We start from the raw sequence: 25,002 nt of genomic DNA, 5'->3' as shown, positions 1-25,002 counted from the left end.
CAATTAGCCACCGGAGTTTAATTTAAATGGTTATTGGAGAAAGCCATGTTGTGAATCAAGTCATTGTTTTCATTGGGTTGTGTAGCTGGTACTAAGAGGTGTCATTTACAGCCTTTGCCTTAAGTGCAGCTCAGAGTCCATCTCTCACCATGTTTTTTTTACAAATATTAGGGTTTTGTTTTTTTTAAAAGGAAGCAGCACTTGCTTAGTATCTTCTGCATCACAAGGTTAGGATCTCATCTGGAATAGTACTGGTCACAGCATCTCAATATGAGACTGCAGAATTAGGGGGTCCAGAGAAGGGTAATGAGAATGATTGAACACAGAACCATGAGAAGATTGAGAGATGACTATAGAAAATGTATATAAGAAGGTAGAGGAGAGCCAGTGGAAGCTAGACATTCTTTAAAGCAACAGCAAGGAGAAAAAGAAAAAAGGGCATGAGAGGTGACCAATTCAGAACAGATAGAAGGAAATTCTTTATGTAATGCAGAAAGTAGAGGCCAAGAACCCACCTGGACTTCATAAGTGACTGGACATTTTTAGCTGATGTTCTTATTCTTGTAAGTTAAGGGTTTGGAAAGCAGTGTGAGAATTGCCTGCTAGTTTTATCTAGTCTCCATCCCGGAGATGGACATGGGCTGGAACAATGCAGCATCTGTTCACTGAAGGGTTTTCATACTTTCCTATAAAAAGTCTGGTGCTGGCCCCTATTCAGGCAGATTACTGGACTAGATGGATCATGGTCTGCTCCCATAATGGAATTTCTATGTAGTGCAGTTGCCTTAATATCTAGCTCTCAGTTAGTGCTTTTTGAAGCTCCATATCACTAGAGGCGAGTAAACTGAGGAACAAAAGTCAAATGACTTCTTCAAAGTCACCCAGGAGGCCCCATGGCAGAGAGTCAGGAATGAACCCAGGCTTTCCCAACTCCCAATCCATTAGGCTGGATATTCACTGCAGGGAGAATTGAGCACAGCTCTTCAAGGGAAAGTTAGGGAGAAGAGGGTAAAAATATATGCATTTCTTTACTTCACCCAGCTCACCCAGTTGGCTTTGGCTAGTATTTCTACAGAGAACAAGAAACTGGATGCTTAATGCATGGACTAGTATGAAATGCAGCAATTATTAAAGACAGTTTCTAAACTTGGCAGATAGCTCCTACTGCCTTCACTGTAACCTTCAGGTCTTTAGCCCAGGTGACTTCTTTTGGTAAGCAGTTTGCTCTGTCCCCACCACAGCCCAGGAATAAAGTCACTTAAGTAACAAAGTTAATTTAGGCACTCAAGTAGAGATTTTGGCTAAAAGTTCTCCTTTGCTAAGAGAGGAGCCTGGTTTGGTAAAATTTCAGGTATTGCTCAATTGAATGAGCAAACCTGTAATTTTGCTGCAGTCCTGTGTTGTTGGACTAACAATCCATTGCTCTCTTGTTTCTGGAGACTACCTTTCTGCTATAGGTAGGTGGGATTGTTTCTATATAGATTGGACGCAAGCCTTAGGTTATGCAAGTTAGTCTAATTCTTTAGTTTATTATTAAGATATACAAAAAAGATTCAAAGTTAGTCAGAGCTCAGTAAAAAAAGTTCCAAAAATTCTCTTTAAAAGTCATGACACAAAGGTGGCAAGTCAATGATTTCATCCAAGGTAGAGAGAAAGTTGGTAGTCGATTGTAGCAAGTCTGGAAGAGTTAAAAAGGGAGCAAGTCAGTTTCTCTTGAAACCCCACATTAAGTCATTTCAGATCTCAGAATTTACTGGATTTGAAAAGTTGGCAATTTAATGTTTCTAAGCAATAAATCCTTTAGCTAGTGGTTTAGTTCTCTTGAATTAATAGAACTATGGTCTGTAAGTGGTCTTGTGCAATTTAGTCTGTTTGAACTATAACTACAAACCTTGATTCTGGTGCCTTATGCTAAGGAAATTAGATTGCTCCGTTATCACGGAATTGTTACACTAAGGCCATCTATATGCTAAAGGGATTCTAGCAACATATATATGGCACTGTAGCTCGCTTGCAAGACACAAGTAGGTAGCTACAGCTGACAGCAACAGAAATGGTTGTCTCCCCCATCCACCTCCTTGAATTCTCCTCAACTTAGCTCTGTCTACACAGTAGACTAGATTAGGTTGGCATAGCTATAACACCTAAGGGGCCTAGATTTTTAAATCTAGTTTTGTAGTTTTCTAAGGGACTACATTATATGGCAATCATTCATTTGAATGAAGACTAGGCTTGATTATGTATCCCAGAACTAGTTTTATCAGTACTAAAGTATTTTGGTAGGGTAGAGTCTCAGTAACTGTTAAGGGTTGTTACCCAGAGGTTCCCTATCCCTTCATGCACCCATCACAACAAAACAAGTCGCACTGAAATGCAGCCAAAGCTTTACTTACCACATTCCCATGACATTGGTGACAGCTTCACAGGTGAAGGGATCATGTTTACACATCTGTCAGGTTTATTTTTGTCAAGTATCACTAGAGGAACTCCAGTCAGGGACATGTGGCTTAGTCTATGTTCTTCAGGAACTTCAAAACTCTCAAAGTCTGTTCAGAGATAAATTTATTTCAAATCTGATAGAACTGTACAACTTTCCATCCGACTGCTGTTCATGAGAAGCCTAGGCCCTTAGACCAGAACATGTGTTAAAGGCTGACAATTCATAGGCGGTGAGATGCTACAAGAATTTTTGCTCAATAATTCAAGATAGCAGGTATTAAGATCTTGATACCATATGGAATCATGTAGGCAAAGACTGGACAATACATTTGCCTCTTGATTAGGCAATACAAAACTTGAAGTGATGTTCTATGAACTAGAACATCTACCTGATCTAGCAGATTTAGAGTAGCAACTGACAGAGGTAGTAAGGGGTCCCCTTTTATTAGGCTGCTTGGCATTTGAAAAACATCCATGGATGAGTGTGTTTAAGAGATTTAACTAGAGCAAGGGGTTTCTATTTGAAATAAGTAACTATCAAAATTAAATAGAGCATATGCTTCCCAGAAGGGGCATGTTATCTTGAGAAGGTTTTACCACCTTCAAGGGAGCATTGAGATTCTCCCCCTTCCCCCCCAAGGGACTGAGGTGTTTTCCCCCCCCAAATACACTAGAAAGAACACCACTTTTAGTAATCAAGCACCTACAGTGACAATTTAAAACCCCAACATTTGGAATTTTAGATACAGTGAGATGTAGGGTAGTACATTTTAGTTATGAACCTAGAATGTCAGGTCCACCTTCCCACCAAAGGCCTACACTTTCACTGGTGTTTGCAGTACATTGCTGTGGGATGTTTCATTATGGAATTTAAATACAATTTAGCATGAGGCATGACCCACCATCCAGTGCCCAGCCTGTAAGAGATTTTAATGTAATGAACGTCTACCACCAGTGAACAAATTAAGGTTCAGAGCTGGCATGAAAACTTTAGCATGCCTTTCATATTTTGTGTGACAAGACATGGAACCCTATAAGCAAGTTGGGGTTTTTTTTTTTTAACATGATCTCATTCTCATGTTTGAAGGGTCTCTCTACTTCAGAGGTAGTGTCCAATCTCTACCCAGGTTCCCTTATGTTTGTTCTAATAAGCATTAACAGCTAAAGGGTTTCAAAAGCAGCGCCCAAAGCTAGTTCTACAATAGCCCAGCTAAAACCCTCCTATGGACAGCAAGGTTAGCCTGAAAGTCAAGGCCTTTTAGTCTACTTAAGAGGCTAAGATGAGTTTAAAGACAAAAGTCTTATATTTATATCAGTTAGTTCTCACCTAGAGGATTGTAGGGAAAGAAGTTCTCAATTTCTGGATAGGCTTCTTCAGGGACCACACTGCAGCTTTCCACTTTAGTGGTCTTTCCAGTAACCTAAGAAAGAGTTTATGATTAAGTTATGACTACTGGAGGATGACTAAAGTGTACTTCCTCTATCCAGCAGTCCTTACTTGCTAACAAGTGCAGAAACAGTTTCTGGAAATGAATGGAATCCCAGAATTTGTGCACATGAGCAAAACACTTAGCTAGTTTTGCTATTAATAAGAGATTAATGTTCCCATTTGATTGGTAGTTACTGTAGGAACATACTGATGCAAAGGGCAGTGGACTCCATATCTGCCAGACGACATGTAGTTCACTAGATATGAGCAAGACCAGCTCATTTTACACAGGCCAGACAGATGGGGCAGGATCTAGCTGATCAGGTAGACCTCAACCAGAGTAATATATTGTATCCCATTACTTGGGATTTTAGGATCATTTCCTTCCCAACTGCTTTTGTACCAGAAAAACTAGTATTCCACATAGAAGGCAACACCAGCTCCTTCCAATCTGGGGAAGATTTTTGGATTATTAGTAATAGGCTCTTAGGACTTCCATAAACATGGCATTTTACTGCCTTCAGACACTATTTACCAATATCCAGCCTCTGCCCTTATTTCCAGGACCTAGCTAGGAAGAGAGCTATAGTAGCATGTTCAGTTCCTGCTAAAAACATTTACGTACTTTCTTGGCAGGCAAAACTGGTTTTTTCTGTATCAGAGTTTCCTTCTTGTTTGTGGTTCCCAGAGTCCGGTTTACATTTCCCAGAGCCTTTCTGACAGACTGAGACATGCATGGAGTTGCGCTAACTGTTCTTCCAACAAGTGGAGTCTGGGCCTGTGATCTGTCAGATAAGACTTTTGCTGCAGGGAGAAATTTAGAGTTTTACTTAGAATGAGTCAGTACATAGCTTTGCAAGTGCTTGAGACAGGCTACTTTAGTTATTTTGAGTTTCCTGTCTAGTTAGAGGATTACATGACCTAGCTGCAGTCAAATGCTTCTAGACAGAATTAAGAATCAGAACCTTGGTCTACACACAACTTATATTGGTATAGCTACACTTGACAGGGGTACAGAAAAATTCCACAACCAGACTAACACAACAATGCTGACAACAGTATTGACACAGCTAGCTTTATTTGGGTGAAGTACTGTTCCTATACCACCAGAAAGACTCCCTCTGTTAGCATAACTTGTGTCTACACTAGGGCCAGGCCAACAAAGCCATAGTCTTGAATGCTTCTTTTTCTAGGGAGATTCCAACTCGTGGACAGAGGCAGTTAATATGCAACAGAGTTCAGAGCCCTTCACAGGCCCTTTAAAAGGGAGAATTGGACAGGCAAGAGTAACTCAACTGGGGTTCTGAGGACAGGTGTCTACAAAACTGAATTATGCCACAACGTTCATGCTATTCTTAATTTCTGAAGAAACAGTGAACCAAGCATACCTCTGGTTTATTTCACTAGGCATCTTGTTTTGGTTCCCAGATTCAAAGTTTAATTTCTATAGCGATGTATACTCACAAGATGCGGAGGACAACCTTAGCCGATCCTTAGAAGCTGCACCAACATCTCCTTCATTCTCTTTGTCTATGAAAATAAGGGTGGTCATCTTCAGTGTGACAGGACCACTGCAAGAAAAAAGTTATATACTTGTTTGAGTTATTGCCAAGTTCTCTGCAAACACAAGCACTGAGGACAGTTATGGCTTTGTTGCCTCTTCTTTTACAAGCATGCACTGTAGGATTCTGTCTTAAATGGAGCATTTATGACCATGCTGTCTTTTAGAAATTTCCTAGGAGAGTTGGTTTAAATGAGACCTGTCCCCCTTTTGTTCAGGAGTACTTTAGAAATGTATTTAACTATAAAACTTCCAGTTAGGTAGCATTTGAAGTTATGTGCATATGTTAGTGTAATCTACATGCCCATACCTGATTTTGGGCACTATATTTTTGTGGAGCTTTAAGCATGACATACTATTGTACGAAGTCTCACTGCCCGATCTTGATTACTTTTACAGAACACAGGTTTATTCCTAGTTACCAGTTAACATTAATCAAGTTGACTAATTACATCTTAATGCAGTCTGTTAGTTTGCACTTTCAAGTAGTCTTGCTAATAGGTGAACAAAGGTATCCACTATAATGCCTGAAGTGGCACTCTGTCAAGTTTGGAAACCTAATTACATGATTTCCCAGCCTGCAATCAGCTCCCAATCATGTTAGAGGATCAGAAAAAGGCAGTTTTCCATAGTTAGATGCTTTGCAAGTGCTGAAGGCAAGAGAACCTCAGAGGGTCATCAGCCTGAAAACATCCCATACTGGCATCATTTGTGCTTATGGTTAGCACACCTAATTTTAGTATAACTTAAGGAGATAATAGAAGATAAGTCTGTTTCCTCAATCTTGTGGTAGTCTAATGAACAGGGAAAAAACATTTCTGGAAGACTGTTAACTCCAATTAGTGTTATTGCACCAGCATAGCTCATGCAATGAAGTGGCAGTAACAGAACCAGCACTAACATTAGCATTCTGCATCTTGTTAAATATGAAGGGGGACAGAGGAAGCAGAAGCAGCACATTGAGGAAGACACACCGAACAGCAGCCAAGGTAGTACTTGTCCCATTTACCCACAATGGATGAGAGGATGCAATTTGTGCTCTCAGGGGATGCGACTAAGGAAACATTGTCAAGGATAAGATGTTATTTGTAAGGGATTATGCTGAAGAACCTAGGAAGGGGTTAGATGGACACTGAACTCTCTTTCTCAGAGCAGCCTGCACTTACCTGGCTAGAGTCCCCAAGAGGCACTAGCAGGAGCCAGAACAATGCGAGTCCCAGGGGAGACAAACCTGTAGAGAGCAAACAAAGCTTAGCCGCAGCCTCAGTCCAGAAGGAGCTCTAGCCTCCACTCCACGCCCAGGGAAGCGGAGATTAACTCAGTGAAGGCGGGGAGAAAAAGCGAACTCAAGCTCTTGCTCCCCCTCACTCTTACTTGAGCCCCTCCAGGGAGAGAGCTCATGTCAGCTACCCGCAGCGCAGTAGCTCACTAGGCAGGTGGCCGCACGTTGAGAGAAACACAGCCACAACTCAGAGCCCCTGCACCACTCCCAGGCTGACTAACCCGTAGCTAAGGGAAGGCGATGCACGCCCCCCGCCAGCGCACTCACCAGCTGGGTAACGTAGCCACCAACACACCGAGCCTCACGCTACTATGCGCAAGTAACTCGCGGAGCCGTTTTTAAACGTCAACCGCTTCTCCCATTGGCTGCTTGACACCGGGGCTAATGATCGGCTGCTGATTGGCGGGGTTTGCAAAAACAATGGGTGACGGGGTGTTTCTGGGCCGCTCTCCACCAATAGGGAAAGGAGAAGCGGTTGTCAACCTGGGGGCTGCCGGAAGTCTGGCCGCAGCAGCTGCTGTTTCTGGCCTATCAGAATCAACCGTGTACAGCTAAAACGTAATGCCTCGGATCCATTTCTTTCTCTCCCTCCCTCCCCGTCCCAGGCAGGCCTCGCCACTGGGCTGCACAGGGCACTGTCACTACTAGCAGCCAGCCGCCCCTCATCAAGGGGACGGGTTCCTTTAAGAGGCGGAGCCAGCGCCGGCGGCGCGGTGCATTGTGGGACAGTGGGGGGGATGAGCCAGAGGCCTAGCTGATAAACACGGAGCCGGGCCGGCGCTTTTCCTGTGTTGTTGTTTCGGCTCTCCGGGTAAATCCGGCTGCGTCCTGCTCTCAATCCGGAGGCGACAGAACAGGGGCAGCTGTCGCCTAGGGAACAGCGGGGCCAGGCCGAGGCACCGGGGTGGTAGCCGCCCTGCCGGATGCGCGAAGGGATCCATGGAGGCATCTCCCCCGGCCTCGGTGCTGGGAGCCCCTAGAGCTCCGGCTGTGCGCGCTTCCCCGGGCCCCCAGTAACAGTGCAGGCGAGAACCGGCGTCGGGTCCCTTGCCTGCCTCCAGCGGTTCATTGACGGGCAGGTTAGGACCGCTGGGTGCGCTGCGGGCGAAGGAAGTGGCAGAGACAGACAGGTCGCAAGAGCTGCCCTGCTGCCGCTTGAGCTGCCTGAAAGGTTCTTGTGAGCCTCCTGGAACCATCCAGGGGCCAGTGACTAGCTGGTACCGAAACCAGGTGACTATCTCGTGATTCTTCCGAGGCAGCTTGTATGCTGGATTCCTGGGTTTTCTAGCCAGCTCTGTTCCTGACTTGTCTTTGAGCAGGGGGTTGGACTAGATGACCTCCTGAGGTCCCTTCCAACTCTAATATTCTATGATTCTATGATTCTAAATTATCTAACTTTGCTGTGCCTTGGTGTTTGTCTGGCTGTAAGATTGGGATAGTACTTATCAGTCTCACCTGATTTTTTTGTGATGCTTAATTTATGCATATTCATAAAATGCCCTGAAGTCTCTGCAAAAGTACTGCAGCAGGGCAAGGTGTTTGTTAGCATTCCTAAAACGGAAGTTAGTCCAATAAAAGATATAACCTGCCTCAAAAGAATATCTTGTTCTTTACAAGAACTGTAATTTGCAACTACAGATCTGTGGTCTACTTGGCCACATTAACATGTTAGTCATAGTCCTGAAACTACTTACACTGTTTTATTTTAAAAAATGTTTTATACACTTTCTTACTTCATTTGCAAGAGATAAAAAGTATAGTGTATTGACTCTGCATTTTTCAGTACTGGTCTATATTTATGTAACTGCTTAACATGGTTATAAACCATGAATGCCAATGACTTTTGTTAAGCATGTTAGCTTAACTAGAAAATTGAAAGGAACTAAGTAATGTGAAAAAATATAAAGAACTGTGCAGTTAAATGGCAAAAAATAATTGGAATATATTAAAGATTTGATTTTCCTTTAATTTTTAATAGTATTCTGGAATAGTAACTCTATTGTCCTCTTCAATATACCATATGTGTTCATATCAGAATAAAAAAGACAATGGCATCTGGGACTGTTGAAATAATTAACCCCACCCCTTCGGGAGGGTCAAACGATGTAAGCTTGGAGGAGCCAAAGAAGATGACAAGAGAGGATTGGAGGAAGAAAAAGGAACTAGAAGAACAGAGAAAGTTGGGTAATGCACCAGCTGAAGTGGATGAGGAAGGAAAGTAAGTTTCATCTAATTCTATGCTTGATTTGCTGTTACAAATAAAACACTCTTGGCCTGCTTATTACTAAAGAAAATGTTGAGGAAAATGTCTAAATTCCACAAACATTGTGGAGACCTTTGTAAAAGCAGAAATTTGTGAATTAGCTTTTGAGGCCTAAATCGTCCTCTTTTCTGTAGTTACAGAGAGAGGTTCCTTTAACAAACAAACAACTGGTACTAATCTGGTGTACAGTGGGTGGAGATGCCATCTGCATATGGGGGCTCTTATGGTTGCATACAGTGGCAGTATGCAGAGGGTGGGACTGGAGAATCTATTAGACGGATTCTCCATTTCTTTTCCTCTACCTCTAATCTATACCAGAGGCTACTTCACTACTTTTGGCTAGAGTAATAGTCATGGTGTAGTGGTTAGTTTTGCACATCAGAAATGGAGATTGCTCTGTCTCTATAGTCCCATGGCATACTGTAGCACCAAACCAAGTTATTTGATTTGGAGGTAAGATGTGAGCATGTGTGAATTGACGAGAACAAAAAAGCAAGGAAAATCATTGTTCACTTATTTTGGCAATTATAGTTCAATTTAAATTCAGTAAGATATTCAATGTTTACTACAGCCTATTTGTTACAAAAAGGCTAATGCTGAATATAAGACCTCTTCTTTAAAAGATATTATACTATTTTCCACTTATGCCACATTGTTTACATCATTTGCATATGTCTAAATATTTTTATATCTTTTTACAGAGATATCAACCCTCATATTCCTCAATACATCTCCTCCGTACCATGGTACATAGATCCTTCGAAAAGACCTACATTGAAGCACCAGAGACCTCAGCCAGAGAAGCAGAAAGAGTTTACTTCATCTGCGGAATGGTACAAACGAGGGGTTCAAGAGGTATGTAAAAATATCTTTAGGCAAAGATGACACTTGTTTTGGGAAGGGAAGAATTGTGACAGAAATACAAGAGAATCTTCTTTAAATGAAAATTGATTTATCTTTGTGATGATTTTATTATGAGATTTTTTTCACTATAATTAATCTAAGTTTTGGTAACTCTAGTGTTCAATTTTGTCCCCATTTATCCCACATTTTGTTCCTTCTTTTTCATTTCCTGGAAGAACTGCACCCATACACACCAATACTGAAGAGCAACAACCTTATAACTAGTCTGTTTTTCTGTTGTGATCTTATCTGAGTACTGGGGGAAAAAGTTTAAGCAAAATATTAATATCTCTTTGTAGAGAAAAATTGGGATTACGTACTGTATTTTAGTGTAAGAATTGCCAAGGAGGGCCTCAAACAGGTTTGATCATCTCCTCTGGTATCTGTTGGTTTCCTTAACTGTATTAAAGAGATGTAAAATTTCCTGTAATCTCTCACTAACCCTAAAATGGTGTTGGATTGGTAATCCAGAGATTTAATTTCTTAGTTTATTCAGACAATGGGTGAGGCGTGCGTCATTAAGTGCTCCACTAATGGGCTTCAGATCTTTGACTAGAGGGATTGTCTCTAACAGTGAATATAGTTCAGTCTTTTTTGCTATTTGAGTCTCTGCCTCTGTATGAAGATCCAACAAGGGTGGAATTTCTTTCACTTTTCTTGGTAATGTAAAAATTGCTAATAGGAACTGAAATGAGACCATTGTCACAAAATAAGTTATCAAATAGCCATCAGCTGGTAATTACTTTAATTCACATGCAAAGTTGAGTGTATTTAATTGGAAAATCTAGAGGAGAAAATCTGAGCGCTCAATCCAGCACCATTTAAATCCGTGAGAGTTTGTCCCTGTATCCCATTATCGATTCTTCTGGAATATCTATTTCCTCTAGTTTTGTGAAAGGGGGGGGAGTAAGGGGAAACCGTTCCAATAGGCTTTCCAGAGCATTTGGAAACCACTGCAATTATGTGTTTTGGCTTTGTAGTGCTGATTTTATGTACACACTTTTACCTTCACTTAATCAGGCTAATGATAAATGCACATTAGCCAAAGCTGGTTATTGGGAGTATGTGTCATTCATTCTATTTTATATCACACCATGTTTGTTCCCTTATGTTTAGAATGCTGTTACAACTAGGTACCGCAAAGGAGCCTGTGAAAACTGTGGTTCATTGACTCATGCAAAGAAAGACTGCTTGGAGGTAAACCTGACTACTTTTGGTGTCTGAATGCTCTTTGGAAAATATTGCTGTGAATTGTACATTGATGGAAAATATGTAGTTTGACGCATCTAAACTGGCTCTTAAAATTGATTTTAATCAATCTGTCAAATACAGTTTGAGATGTTTGGTTCAACAGCGTTCAAACAAGTTTTATATAGGAGGAATAAATAGGAAAAAACTCAGTTATCTTTTCAAGATATTATGGGTAAATTCATATGTATGAAAACTTTTGCCAATTGGATAAGGAAATAGTCATTTCAATCTACCACATCTCATCCAGGCTTTTTTCTGTTGTTGTATAATTCATTGTGGTAATTGTTTTACACTGCTTTGTCTCAACCTCAGCCCAGGATGCCTTTGTCAGCTCCAAATCTGTGAAAATGGGATTTCTTGAAAGTACTCTTAAATGTCTTCTAATGGGACACCATTTTAAAATCTGTTGAGTTTAAAAAGTAACTTCATGTACTACATTTGCCTCTGAGTCTCCTTGTAAAAACCACAAAAGTTGACAATCACGCTTTATTTAAAAACAAAACTTTTTTCTCTCGCTCTTGTTGAGTGTAAGACCCACAAAACAGGGGAAACTGACAAAGGCTTTGCTCACAAGTATGATTTTTCTGAAATCCTCTCATCTTTGCTCTAGCACTGGTACAGCTCCACCAGCTCTAGTGTAAACGGCATCATATACATTTTTACTTGTGTTCTCCAAATCTCTTCTGACTGGTGTTTAGTAGTCAAAAACACAATTGTTAATCTATACTACATGCTTGCAGTTTCTAGAAGTGATCCAATAGTGGGAGTATTCCCAAAAAACTACCTTTATAGATGCAGCCTAACAGTCCCTAAACAGGGAAATATACAGTGAAAAATTGAAAACTAATCTTCCATTTAGAGTTCGTTTAGGTGTTACTGGCAGCAGTAGATAAAATAAAAGCAGCTACATGTTTGTCAGTTGTTTTAAGTCCATATCTTTTTAAGATGACTTCAGTATACAAAATCTAGAAATAATAATAGACATACGTTTAGGGCTGTAGGTTACAAATAGTATATTGTTAAGGTATCAAAGAGGAACTCTGTTTTAAAGAGATGTATATAGGTAAGTAATGTAGCTGTCCTTTAGACTAAAATAATGTAAAGGTAATGATGGCTTGCCTTTTTCAGAGACCTAGGAAAGTTGGAGCAAAATTCACAGGCCTTAATATTGCACCAGATGAACATGTGCAGCCTATACTGATGTTTGATTATGATGGGAAAAGAGATCGTTGGAATGGTTATAACCCAGAAGAGCACATGAAGATTGTAGAAGAATATTCCAAAGTTGACTTGGTATATAGATATTTTGGTTTGTTGATATTTTGGCTCCTTTAGCGGCCCTTTTGTGACCCTTTTGTGAATAGACTTACTAAACATTCTGCAGCATGTGCTGCATTCATAATGCAAAAGATATGTGGATTCTGTTTTTGGTTGCTTAGATGTCTTGTCTTGTTGAACTAAAAGCTCAAAAATCAAAATGGAATCTCAGGGGGATCTAACCTCTAAATGAACTGCAGATTAGAGTTGCATTGACACTATTGCAGGCACATCTTGTTGATTTAATTTTGCTGTATGTATAATTGCCAACAATAAACACTTGGTGCGGGGGTAGGTAATATTGATAATGACTTACAAGAGAATTAATAAAACCTTTGAGTTTAGCTGGACTTCAGATGTTTTCTACAGCAGATAGGAATGCTAATGCTGAAAGCAGACACTTTGAATTTTAACTCAGTGAAACGGATATGCATTAACTGTATCAGCCTAATGAGCCAGAGTATTTTAGTATGGTTCTGTAAACTTGCTTATATTAAGTAAATTGATTGTGATAGTAAGAGGGCCTTTAGATACTCCTCTGTCCCTGTAGGGGTCAAGAGAATAGAATGGTTTAGTCAGCAGGTGGGGATTTGGATTAGCAGTATAGAGACAAACTTTGGGGCACTGGATCCTTTGAGGCCAGCTGCAGGTGTTTTATTGCAGTGTAGACATACTCAGTCAATTGACTTAGGCTTGTGGGGTTTGGGCTGTAGGGCTATAAACTTGTAGTGGAGACATTTGGCCTCAGGCTCGACCCTTCTCCCTTGCAAGGTTTTGGAGCCCAGGCTCCAGCCCAAGCTGAAATGTCTACATTGCAATTGTTTAGCCCCACAACCTGAGTCCTGCAAGCCTGAGTCAGCTTGTGTTTCATTGCATTGTAGACATACCTAGAGTGGCTCTCAGAGCTAGAGACAATTACCAGTTAGTTGGTAGTCACAAATTTGGGTCCTAACTAGTGCATTTAAAGTCTTAAATACACCCAAAGGTGCCTGTGATGAGTGTTTTTTAATAAAGCACTTTTATTTAATAAAATAAAAATACTGTCTTTCCACATTTAGGCCAAACGTACTTTGAAAGCCCAGAAGTTGCAGGAAGAGTTAGCTTCAGGAAAACTGATGGAGCAGGTGGTAAGTAAACCAAAACTGACACATTTTTTTCTTAAAACTGAACCAAAAATGTGCCTTTTTTCCCTCCTCTGTATAGAGCCAGGTCATCTCTGCTTTCAGATGCTGGTGTAGAGGGCATTTCAACAAATACGTGTTTCATTTGCTGTCTTAAATTTTTGTGGGGGCAAATCTGAAGCTCCTGTTTTGCTTTTGCTGGCTTTTCAGCATATACTTTTGGTAGGAGTAGCACCTAGCATTCAGGCTAATGGTAGATCAGTGATTCTTGTCTGTTGGGTGAAAGTAACTTACTGATCATCCTTATGAAGTCTGTTTTCCTAAACTGTCCAAAAGTCTAATCCTTTTTATAAGGTAAGTACATTAACAAGAAAAATGTATCAAGAAGTACTTTAAAATACTCCATATTAAGTGAAAATGGGTTATTCTTTGCTTCATAGGTAAATCTCCCCTGTTCCAGTCCTGATAATTGATGGCCATGCAAAACAGAGCTTAAAGAACCTTGCTTTCTGTTAGTAGCTTTTATTGAGGGAGTGAAATACTTAGACTTCTCAAGATTTTATGTTATTTTACTAACATTTCTAACTATGAAATCTTCCCATGGATTGATTTGTCAATGGTTAGTATGAACTTGGTTCACTATCTGAAACCCACATTTTACATCTTGTTCAGTTTTTTGTGCCAATATTTGTAATTTTTTGGTTACAATTTATTTTAAGGTTGGGGAATATCAACACACATTCCCCTTGTCTTGCAAGGCTCTTTGCCATGGCTTTAGTTTTCCATTTTCCTTCTCATTAGTGCCTTTTGGATTTATAATTAGGGTCTTTGCAAGTAATTAAATTAATTTTCATCTGATTGTAAGAGGGTTTAAATGGTAACTTTGTATGTCTTTTAAAAAAAAATTAAACATAAAGAGATGGCTATCAGGGAGGGACAGTTCTCAGAATACAGTGCATTTTACTCTATTACTGATAAACAACAAACCAAAGAATTTGTCATTTGTCCTCCATATTTTAGGAAATGTAACCTCAAATTTTGTCCCCAGATGGCAGAATAAACTTGGTCTCTAATCCTGACACAGAATATACTCTTCTTCCTAAGGACTAAATGGAACAACCAGAGCTAATTAAAGATCGCTCCCATCTTTTTCCTTCTCCCTTCCTCAACAGGAACCTCCATCTCCCTCCCAAAGCCAAAAGGAAGGCCCTGTCACTCCCCACAACAACCCCCATTCTATGAGGGTGGAGAACTTCATGCTCTTTGTCTCCCTTCTCTTAGTGGTCAGACTCTCTCTCCCTAGTTTCATCCCAGTGCCATATCTCCTTCAGCTTCCCCCTGGTGACTGCTGGCCATGAGGAAAATGATAGAAGCAGAGCATATTAAGAATTCAGGGAAAGATTTATTGGAGAAGGAATGTGAAGTGGGACTGGATGGGTTTCTCCCTGGAGTCCTGGTCCTTCCTTCAATGTCCATGGATCTTTCCTCCTCCACCACTCTAGAGGTCATCTCAACCTGGAAGTTAATCAGTCCGTCTTAAAACACTCCAGCTAGCTTCCTCTGTGTTAAACTACAGGTTCTGGTGTCTAAACAAAAATGACTACGGTTAAATCATCAATTTCAAAACATTTGTAAAAAAAATAGCTTAATAAATGTTAATGTCTAATGATTTTATGCAACTCTCTCACAGTTCAGGAACTCAGCACTCTTGCAAGATATATAGTGGTTTGATGTGAAAATAATGAAAATATTTCTGTTTCCATGCAATGAGGAGCTTGTAAACTTTTAAGCAAAAATGTATATCACAATGGTCTGTTACATAGTTAGTTCCATGACTATTGCATTTGGCATACATTGCCTTGAGTAAAACCTGTTTTGATTGTTTGTCCAGCAATTTCCACTTTACTTGCCCCTCCCAAATAACTTCCCACCCTAAAATTTTTATATTCTCTCCTCATGTGCTTTTTGTTTGCTGCAGAACTCCCCAAGACACCAATGGGGAGAAGAGGAACCAAATTCACAAACAGTAAGACTCTTATCAAATGCATCACTCAGTGGGGAGGAAAAAAGAATTAGTCATTGTACCAGGTGTTGGAAGGGGCTGGCATAGGAGCTACAGTGGTGGCTTTGTGCCATATATGGATTCCCTGAGCAATGGGAGCTCAGCAGGGGCAAGGCCTGGATTTACTGGCTTTGCAACTGCTTTGTGCTGCCAGAGTGGTGCAAAGCAGCTGGAGTTGGGGTTTAGGATCTGGCTCTTTGTCTTGGAATATTGTTGTGGCATTAACTCTTAAAGACAAGTTGTCAGGCAAGAGAATAACTGACTTGTAAAGAAAATCCATGCTATATCAGACGATAGCTAATAGAGTGGCCATAATTTATATTGCAGTTGTATTTTAAGTGTCTTAATTCTTGGTCTCATTAGTAGAAATGGAAATCCTGTAACAGACTAATTTCTGAATTGTTGAATGTAACTGTCAAATAGATTAAGACACTTAAAGAAGTTACATTGCAAACTCCTAACTAGAAGAGCGGGATTCTTGAAAGATGAGCTAAAAAATCAGTTTAAACTAATGGTCAGGTTGTATTTATTTCTAAATTGAATACCCATCATTTTACTTAGTCAGAAAACTACTTTCTTTTCAGGAAAGAGATCATAACAGTGAAGATGAGGATGAAGATAAATATGCAGATGATATTGACATGCCTGGACAGAATTTTGACTCCAAAAGACGCATTACAGTCCGAAACTTGCGTATTCGGGAAGACATTGCTAAAGTAAGCACGAGCAAATGAACTGGGCTATATTGTTGTGGCTTCTCTTGCGCTTTCCCCCTTTTTCTTTTTTTATGTAACCTATTGTTTCTAAAGTTGTGTTCTCTTAACTAGTAGTTACTACTAGTGGACTCGACATGAGGCTTGGAACATATGGGCTTAGTTTCTGTTCCCAGCTTTGCCTCTGATGTTTCTGTGTCACCTTGGGCAACTCATGGCCTCTCTTTGAGTTTCCCTGTCTGTTAAAATATAAAAATTCTGACTTTTAGATAAGTTGCCTACCTATTGTAAAGCACCTGATGCTCTGTAGGTGAAAAGCACTATTATCTTGGTTATCCCAATTTAAAGGAAACTACTGTAATAGCAGTTGGAGGCGTATCATCTAACACTTTAAAGTACTTATGAAGGGATTACAGTAATATTTTCAGTTCTGTTAAAATCCCAAATTTCTAAATAAACATATTGCATGTGTGGTTTGGTTTTTTTAGTACTTGAGGAATCTAGATCCAAATTCCGCCTACTACGATCCCAAAACAAGAGCAATGAGGGAGAATCCCTATGCCAATGCAGGCAAGAATCCAGACGAGTAAGTTTGAAACTGGGATTTTAGCTACATATGCATAGCACAACTAGATAAAATAAAAATTATCTTGATGTTAACCTTTTATCTCTTTGCCGTCCTGTGTGTCCTGCCACTAATGAGCCACTAGACATTTATGGAGGAGGGAGCCTTTAAAACTTTTATGTTTATGTTCTTCTGCTTATTTTGTTTTTCTCTCTATCTTACAAGTTACATGCACAATGTGGATGAAGATCATTTTGTTGAGTGTTGATACTTAGTGATCTTGTCAATTTAATTATCATGGGCTTGATACTCAGTTTTTTAGTACAAATTGTAAAGTGAGTGGAACAGCAAATTGCAGGTTATAGCAAAGCCCCTTTATAGTAGAGAGTGTATCTGTAGACCACAGTGTAAATGTAAATGTATTGCAGTAGTTGGATGTTTGCAGCTATTCTTCTCTTGACCTGCAATTATCACAGCAGAAAACTCCCAGATTCGGATAGCACCCAGTCCAGAAATTGAATTTCATGCTACCCTGTCAAAGGCTTGTTGGAATCCATTGCCTGGCCTCTTGCTCCCCAGATCTGCAAGCATTCAGAACGTTGGAGAGCTAATGTTTTAACTCCCAGGGAGAAAGCAGGAGAGTAGTGAACTGTTTGACTTTTATGGTGTTCTTCTGTTTCCCTGTAGGGACTAGAAACTGTTGCAGGAGGGTGTTACCATTTTGGGAGTGTTGATGACATATCCTTTTCAAGCAAGAGATATCCACAGTTGTGACATTAACAAGATGCCAAAAATGAATGAAAGAACTTACGTGCTTAACAGGGAGTGAGGGTGCCGCACGTTACTTACGTAATAAGTGTTCTGGGTTTTGTTTTATTTTTTGTAGAGTCGGTTATGCCGGTGACAATTTTGTTCGTTACACTGGAGATACTATTTCAATGGCACAAACTCAGTGTAAGTATTTCATTGTCAGAAAAATCAGATCTTAAAAATTTAAGTGCCCTATTTCTATCTTGTTATAGATAAATAGACTTGGCTTCATGATGACTCTTAGAAGACAAAGAATAGATTAAAGATGGTATTTGAAAGCATTTATAGGATTCAGAATGATCATTAAATTAAGTGAGGCCTCTTTCTTTTATATATAGTGTTTGCTTGGGAGGCTTATGACAAAGGCTCTGAAGTTCATCTTCAAGCAGACCCTACAAAACTGGAGCTTCTGTACAAATCCTTCAAGGTGAAAAAAGAAGATTTTAAAGAACAGCAGAAAGAAAGCATCCTAGAGAAGGTAATCAAAATAAATGACCATAGACTTTTGTATTGGTAAAATTGATCTTTTTGGAAGAAGGTAACTTGGGATAGTTTAAACTACGTATTTGTAAATATATTTCACAGCTCATACAAAATAAGTGCTTTTCAAAAATCTTAATTTTCAGACTTTGGTATTGGGCACAATGAGCACTGCTTTCTTTTAGAAAAACGTTTTCTATTTTACTGTATCACTAGTAGTTTTACTTAAACAATATTGTAAAAATAAATCACCCATGAAAACTCCGACATTTTAAAGCACAAGTTGACAATAACAAACAATATATTGTCTAATTCTATACTTGGATTGTTTTTCTAACTGGTTTTGTTTTGAAATCTTCTGGTGGTTTAAACAAGATTTTTTTTTTTTTTTTTTTTTTTTTTGTATTTGTGGTATATAACTGGACCTGGTAACATCTCTCCAAACAGAAAAACATCTGAAGTATAACTACTGTAGCAGAAAACAGGATCTTTAGCTAGCAAGTCAGTGAGAAGCACAAAATATTAAAAAGAAAAAGGTGATCATTGTTCTAAGTGCTTGTAAGTGCACCCAAAGCACAGAGAAAGCAGTGAGGTGATAAGTTTGAAATGCAGATGCAGTTGCAAATCATTTTGCTATAGATCTTCAGAAATGTTGCTTATGTTTTTGTAGTATGGAGGACAAGAACATCTAGACGCCCCACCAGCCGAATTGCTGTTAGCCCAGACAGAAGACTATGTGGAGTATTCCAGGCATGGAACGGTCATCAAAGGACAAGAGAAAGCTATTGTCCGCTCTAAGTATGAAGAGGATGTAACTATTAACAATCACACAGTAAGCACCTAGACTGAGAAACAATAGCAAATGCTAAATTTCCTGGTAAAGCAGGGGAAATATGACTAAGTGCTGAGGACAAATGTACTGTCACTAAAGTAGTGAATATATCTCTTGTTGCCTAAGTCTCTCCCTCCAAGCAGGAGAATTTAATTACCTCTAATACAAGTTATGGGTGAATCAAGTGGGGAGTGTGGAAAACTTTCAAAGGCACAAATGGGAGTTATGCTTCCAACGCCTCTTGATTTGTAATGAGAGTTGGGCACCTAGCTGTCCCCGCATTTGAAAATCTCCCCCATGTGCTAATTCTTGTAGAATTTCAAAGTTCATCAGTTTTCCCTTCTACGATTTTTGGATAAACTATTACTTTTCTGAAAAAAGTTAAACAAAATCTCATATGACTTGCAGTGTTCCAGTTATGTAAGTGATTGCTTCAGTACTGTCTCTGTCTTGCAGTGTATATGGGGTTCATATTGGAAAGAAGGCAGATGGGGATATAAATGCTGCCACTCATTTGTCAAGTTTTCCTATTGTACAGGAGAAGCTGGGAAAGAAATCGCTGTAAGTATCATTTCATTTTTAGACATTAGAACAATGGGATACTGCTATAAAATATCCAAAATAAGGCTAATAGTTCAACTTGTCTTTCCCTTTGGGAACATGCATAGTGAGTTTTCATGCCTTTTCTTTAATCTTCATTATGTAGAATACTGCATCAGACTTACCAGAGGAAGAACCTACGGAGGAAGAGTATATGACAAAATCCAAAACATTGATGGAGGTAGGTTACCCTCTTCTCCCACTTGTCTTCGCTTTAGAAAGGGATAGCTACCTTAGAAGATTGTGGGAAGGAAGATTTTTACATTCTGTTTATCTGGAGTTTTAAAAGGTGGAGTCGTGTAGTGACTGTACCACAAAGTTGCATGGGCCATCTCTTCTGAGCTTGACTAGGAGATTTGTAAAGTATTGGAACATGGAGAGATATTCATGTTCCTTACTAAACTCCTCAGATATAGAGTTGATAGACCCTGGAGATAAGTTCCTTGGACGTGCATATACATAAACCTTGGTGTTTCAGTCTAAAACTTCTGCTGTTTTTCTACTTCTAGATGCATCAAGAAAAACAGAAAGATGAGAAAAAGAAGAAAAAGAAGAAGCCCAAGAAGAGTCCAAATTCAGATAGTGAGGGTGAAGAGAAAAAGAAACATGAAAAACTGAAAAAGGTGCACTGTGTTTTTCAGACAATGATCTTGTTCTTAAGAAATATTTGATCAGTAGTATGAAGGTCCCGAAATCATAGTTCTTGTGGTGTTGTATATTGTGTTAGACAGAGTTGTTTAGCTGCATTGAAGTAAGTGGTTAGAACAGTGGGTGGTGATAGATTAGGGTTCCACTTTTCTGCTAGTTAATTGTGTGAAGGGGGGGGAAAAATACCCCTACTTAAAGTGCCTTTTATCCTAAATGAGAAAATTAAGTCCTATCCTGCAATTGATAGAGTGCATGAGTAGATTTCTGCACCTGTACAAAGTCCTAATGAAGTCACTGAATGGGATTCCACAGAACTACAGCAGTCTGTCCATGTACTATCAGTTATAGCATGGGAATCTTATACTGATATATTGTACTTCTGCCATCTTTTGGATAAACCACCACTTCTGCTGAATAGCAAACACTAGGGAAGGAATAATTCATATCTTTAAAAAAAGAAAAGGAAAAGGATCCTTGTTCAGTCTGGGTGAAATTCTCAAAAGCTCCTAAATCACTAAGATGCTTTTGGGAATCTCATCCAATACATAAACTTAGCTGAAAATTCAGGAATCCTTAAAATTACTACACCCAACATTCTATGTTTACACAAATTTTAAAATCACTAAATTTAAACAATACTGTGAACAAAGAAACTGACAGCAAAATTAAAACATTGATAAACACTAATTTGGGACTGTAGTTGGAGGTTAAATTGTGCAGGTTATAGAATCCCACAATTCTGCCTTTGCTATTTTAGTTAAAGTACTATAATCTGTCATGAATCTTACCTCATTTTTGCTTTTACTTCAGGCATTAAATGCAGAAGAGGCACGTCTCCTCCAGGTTAAAGAAATCATGCAGTTAGATGAGAGGAAGAGGCCATATAATAGCATGTATGAAACACGGGAGCCTACAGAAGAGGAAATGGAAGCTTATAGAATGAAACGTCAAAGACCTGATGATCCCATGGCCTCCTTTCTTGGACAATAATTATGCAAAAGACATTCTAGCACACAGTACTTAGCTATTGTATATAATACTTGGTAAACAAGTAACTGGAACGTTTTTCTTTCTTTTCACATTTCTGTAAAATATCACTGAAATCTGCTTTGAAGAAATGGCAGCGTTTTTGTCGGGAAAAAGAAGTATCTGAATGACATTAATGGCAGATGCTTTTTTAAAAAAAAAAAAGAACACAAATGCTTAAAGTATACTTAGTACAAATTTTTTATTACTGAAAGGGTAAATTGATACCTGCTAGAATTCATTGTAACAACAGAAGAAAGGAACTGCTATGTTTAAATGAACTGCATCTAAACCATTTGGCCAGCAAGTGTCACTGTTGCTTCATTAAATTGATGAATGTAACATAACCATCCCAGTCTACCACTTTTAACATCTCAAGACCTCTCTTATGTGTGGCTCAATAGGGGAAAATAGTCATTCTCTACCAACATTTTGGTAATTTAGGAATGCAAAAATATATAAACAGATGTGACAATGTATAGACTTGATTGAATGTAATAAACTGTTTTTTGTCAGTTAACTGGGAACATCTGATTCTCTTGTCCTGAAGAGGTTACAAGAAGCTGATACTCTGCACAGAGCTCTGAAATTCTTCATGCATTTTTACCAACAATGTAGCCTTACACAGAGGCACCACTTATATACAATGCTGACATCCCATGACATAAATTGCTTTTATCATGAAACTGAGCACTTTACTACTCCATACATGCCCAACAAAATTCAGTCTTATATTCCAAACATTTGAGCAATTCAAACAACCACCCTTATTATTCTGGGTTTTTTTTTTTTATTTTTTAAATATGCATTTCTTTAACCCTGTGCTCCTCTCAAAAGCCCATCTTGCAATGTGCAATGTTAAATGACAAGATCTTGGACCTTAAACCTATGGCACCTCAGTTAAAAACACTATCTACACCATTGGAAATTTGTGATTACCAAATTTCTGGAGAGATCCACCATTTGTTTCTGTCCTTCGATGGCTTTTGCAGTCATGATTCTTTCAGTGTAACTTTTAGAAATTTATAACAAATATATAATCTTTCTTCCTCGGAAGTCTGTATGGTTGGATTAATAACAACAGAACCAGGCTTTATATCTGAAAGGATTAAGAAAGTAAAAGATACTACATATTTCTCTTAAATGTGTATATTGATTGCTATAGTGGTGTGAAACAGGAACCTTTATTAGTATTCTTTGAGCTATGCATGTCTCCCTTGAATCAAATAGTCATACAGGTGTGACTCCTACTCACATGCTAATAAAATCTTTATACCATATTATTGCCATACCTTTTTAAAATCTTTTATAACTAGAAGTCCAGTTGCAATGGGGAAAGAAATACTCTGTGGCATAATACCATTTCAAACAACTAAGAAAGTTATGGTATGATACAATCATGCATCTTTAAGTATACAGTTGCATTTTTTTGATTTTTTTTGTCACTATTTTATACTGCATTTTTCTACTTGCTTGTTTTTAACATTCCTATTGGTTCTGGTGCATCTTTCACGTCAGACCATTCTGACCCCTACAAAACCTTTAATAAAAAAATAAAACAAACTGCATGTAGCTAAGGGGGTGGGAGGTGAACCTTAGCAAGTAATGCAAGCAAGAGAAAAGAAAAGCTATAACGACTAAGTTCTGGGTTTGTTTTGTTTTTTTAAAGTGGGGGCAGATGGATTTAGCAAGTCAAACTTTGCCTTAGCCTAGAAAGGTTTTCATCCTCTCTGTATTTAGGTTTTTTCCCCCTCCCAGACTTCATCAGTGACTCTATATGTTTTTCATGTATTGACTCATCAGCCAGAGAGCCCAAAACATCAGACCTCAGACAGCTGGGTCTGTGCTGTAGGCTATCTCTTGACTTCATTCTATGTAACTGGTATACATAATATTTTCGTTGAAGATGATGTGTTCTCCTTACATACTTTATAAATATATACTACCATTGCTTTTGCTTTGTATAGGATAGTTTATAGGTTTCTTTTTAAAATGTCTCAGTATCATACGTATGATCGATTGTAGTGTTTCTCAACCTTTTAAGTAGCAAGTACCCCCATAACTTCTGAAAATTTTAATAAGTACCCCCAACACTCAATTTTCCATGGGATTTTATATTTGCAGACTAATGGAACCATATGTTGGAAGAAGGGCTGAGTATATAAGGTTGTGATATGACAGATGTCAGCTCTAGTGTGGGTAGGGTTACCACCTTTACCCCAGGGGTGCGCAACTCAAATATGTACCTGGCCTAGAGGTGATGTTGGCCAAAGCTAGGAGGCTTTGAGCGGCATGCCAATGCTGGGGAATATAAAGGGCTGTGCCAGATTTTGTGCCAGAGATGTGAGAGGAGGAAGGGGTGAGAGAGAGACAGGAAGAGAGGGTAACTGGTGAAATCTGGGACTGTCATAGTTGTCAGCTTCTTGAGCAGTGAAATTGACAAGTTTTCTGGGCACTGGGCTTTGAGCCAGGGATGGGGGCTGCCACCTGGGCAAGGTGCAGGCAGCTGCCACCTGGCTACCAGCCCAGGAGATGGGTGACTGCCACCTGATCCGAGCTGGGGCAGAGGAGGCTTCCGCGCAGGCTGGAACCCAGGGTTGTGGGCAGGCGGCTGCTGCCCATCTTCAAGCAGGGGCGCTGGAGGCTGTCCCTCGGCTCAAAGCCAGGGCACGGGTGGCTGCCACCCAGCTGCGAGGCCAGCTCGTGAGACACAGGTGGCTGCCACCAGGCTCCCACCTGGGAGCTGGGAAGCGGGGGGGGCTGCTGCCCGCCTTCCCCAGAAACTAGCGGCTGCTGCCTGCCTCCCAGCTGGGAACTCTGATCGGGTGGGAAACGGTGGGCTGCCGCCTGGCTTCCCCAGAAGTTGGCAACTACCGCCCGCCTCCCCTTCACTCTGTTTTTCCCTGTATACCCCCTGCCTTTGTCTCACGTACCCCCAGGGGTACACGTATCACAGGTTGAGAAACTAAGATTTATTGTACAGGAACACTGAGCAAAATTCCACTCTGCAATCAACATTGTAGCGCTGCCGTTAAATGTCACACACAGTTCCCACTAGACATTAATAGAAGTTCAATTTTGAGGTATAGTGCAGAATATGCCACAGATTTACAATGTAGATCTGTATGTAGGAGTCTGACCATAACTTCTTCAAGAACCAAATCAAGCCCTGCTATAAAGCATAACCCTTCCCAGGAGGGTAAGTAAGGCTAAGATTATGTCACTGAATCTGTGACTCCCTGCAACCACTGAAGTTTTCTGTTTTGGCAGGGGGAGGGGAAGCCGGGAGCAGTCAGCTGCTCCCTGCCTCCATGGGCAGGAGGAAGGAGCAACCCAGAGCTCCAAGCCGCAGCCAGCAGCAGGAGACCCCCAAGGGGATCCCTGGAGCTCCCTGCAGCCCCCAGAGCTCCAAGCCATGGCCCCCACAGGGCAGTAGGGGATCCACAGACTCAGAGCTCCCAGGTCCCAGCCTGTGCAGGTAGCAGGGGGGACCCTGCCCTGCTCCTCTCATCACAGCCTCCCTCACTCTCCAGTCAGCCCCATTTTCTCATAGTTATTTTTAGTAAAAATCAGGGAGAGGTTCCCACTTCCATGAATATTTGTTTATTGGCCGTGACCTCTCCCTGACTTTCACTAAAAATAACCGTGACAAAATCCTAACCTTAATCATGAGTTAGCACAGCTGACTGATGCCCTGGTG

The 25,002-nt window shown here is 40.0% G+C and overlaps 2 protein-coding genes and 1 long non-coding RNA gene across 13 annotated transcripts in view; 1 reads left to right on the top strand and 2 right to left on the bottom strand.

Moving 5' to 3' along the window:
• Window positions 1–1,500: 1,500 nt before the first annotated feature.
• On the bottom strand, window positions 1,501–7,016 carry PTTG1 (PTTG1 regulator of sister chromatid separation, securin). Its single transcript, XM_067566563.1, has 7 exons — window positions 6,979–7,016; window positions 6,596–6,660; window positions 5,333–5,439; window positions 4,494–4,672; window positions 3,767–3,860; window positions 2,394–2,546; window positions 1,501–1,678 (listed from the first exon to the last, which is right to left on the bottom strand). Exons 3-7 carry the CDS (start codon window positions 5,418–5,420, stop codon window positions 1,599–1,601), a joined length of 594 nt encoding a protein of 197 aa, XP_067422664.1. The 5' UTR covers window positions 5,421–5,439; window positions 6,596–6,660; window positions 6,979–7,016; the 3' UTR covers window positions 1,501–1,598.
• Window positions 7,017–7,199: 183 nt separating this feature from the next.
• SLU7 (SLU7 homolog, splicing factor) lies at window positions 7,200–23,166 on the top strand. Of its 5 annotated transcripts, none has more exons than XM_067566559.1 (16): window positions 7,200–7,269; window positions 8,747–8,929; window positions 9,676–9,829; window positions 10,994–11,074; window positions 12,257–12,421; window positions 13,504–13,572; window positions 15,545–15,592; window positions 16,213–16,344; window positions 16,830–16,927; window positions 17,793–17,860; window positions 18,055–18,194; window positions 18,867–19,028; window positions 19,485–19,589; window positions 19,735–19,809; window positions 20,138–20,251; window positions 21,087–23,166. In XM_067566559.1, exons 2-16 carry the CDS (start codon window positions 8,760–8,762, stop codon window positions 21,264–21,266), a joined length of 1,761 nt encoding a protein of 586 aa, XP_067422660.1. In that variant the 5' UTR covers window positions 7,200–7,269; window positions 8,747–8,759; the 3' UTR covers window positions 21,267–23,166. The 5 variants fall into 5 exon arrangements, with proteins under 5 accessions (XP_067422660.1, XP_067422658.1, XP_067422655.1 ...); XM_067566557.1 differs by lacking the exon at window positions 7,200–7,269 and adding an exon at window positions 7,374–7,522; XM_067566554.1 differs by lacking the exon at window positions 7,200–7,269 and adding an exon at window positions 7,399–7,941.
• The window catches only part of LOC137165327 (uncharacterized), a 55,109-nt gene continuing 44,984 nt past the window's right edge, over window positions 14,878–25,002 (bottom strand). For 6 of the 7 annotated variants that reach the window (XR_010923334.1, XR_010923335.1, XR_010923336.1 and 3 more), the window contains exons 2-3: window positions 21,065–21,186; window positions 14,878–15,081 (exon numbers count right to left, since the gene is read on the bottom strand). This is a non-coding gene — a long non-coding RNA (uncharacterized lncRNA). Of the gene's footprint in view, window positions 15,082–21,064; window positions 21,187–22,241; window positions 22,398–25,002 lie in introns of those variants that run through there. The other variant, XR_010923333.1, reaches the window with a different exon arrangement.

This window comes from Emydura macquarii, unplaced genomic scaffold (genome assembly GCF_026122565.2).
Source record: "Emydura macquarii macquarii isolate MOO-44397 ecotype Brisbane River unplaced genomic scaffold, CSIRO-AGI_Emac_v2 contig_2768, whole genome shotgun sequence".
In the NCBI taxonomy this organism is placed as follows: Eukaryota; Metazoa; Chordata; order Testudines; family Chelidae; genus Emydura; species Emydura macquarii.
Note: the sequence above shows the minus strand (reverse complement) of the source record. Positions and strands in the feature narration are given on the sequence as shown.

Coding starts and splice junctions, on each gene's coding strand:
- SLU7 (XM_067566559.1), top strand. CDS start 8,760: ATGGCATCTGGGACTGTTGAAATAATTAACCCCACCCCTTCGGGAGGG. Junction 16,345..16,829: donor TTCGGGAAGACATTGCTAAA/GTAAGCACGAGC, acceptor TGGTTTTTTTAG/TACTTGAGGAATCTAGATCC. Junction 19,810..20,137: donor AATCCAAAACATTGATGGAG/GTAGGTTACCCT, acceptor TTCTACTTCTAG/ATGCATCAAGAAAAACAGAA.
- PTTG1 (XM_067566563.1), bottom strand. CDS start 5,420: ATGACCACCCTTATTTTCATAGACAAAGAGAATGAAGGAGATGTTGGT. Junction 4,673..5,332: donor AAGGTTGTCCTCCGCATCTT/GTGAGTATACAT, acceptor TTCTCCCTGCAG/CAAAAGTCTTATCTGACAGA. Junction 2,547..3,766: donor CTTTCCCTACAATCCTCTAG/GTGAGAACTAAC, acceptor ATCTCTGAACAG/ACTTTGAGAGTTTTGAAGTT.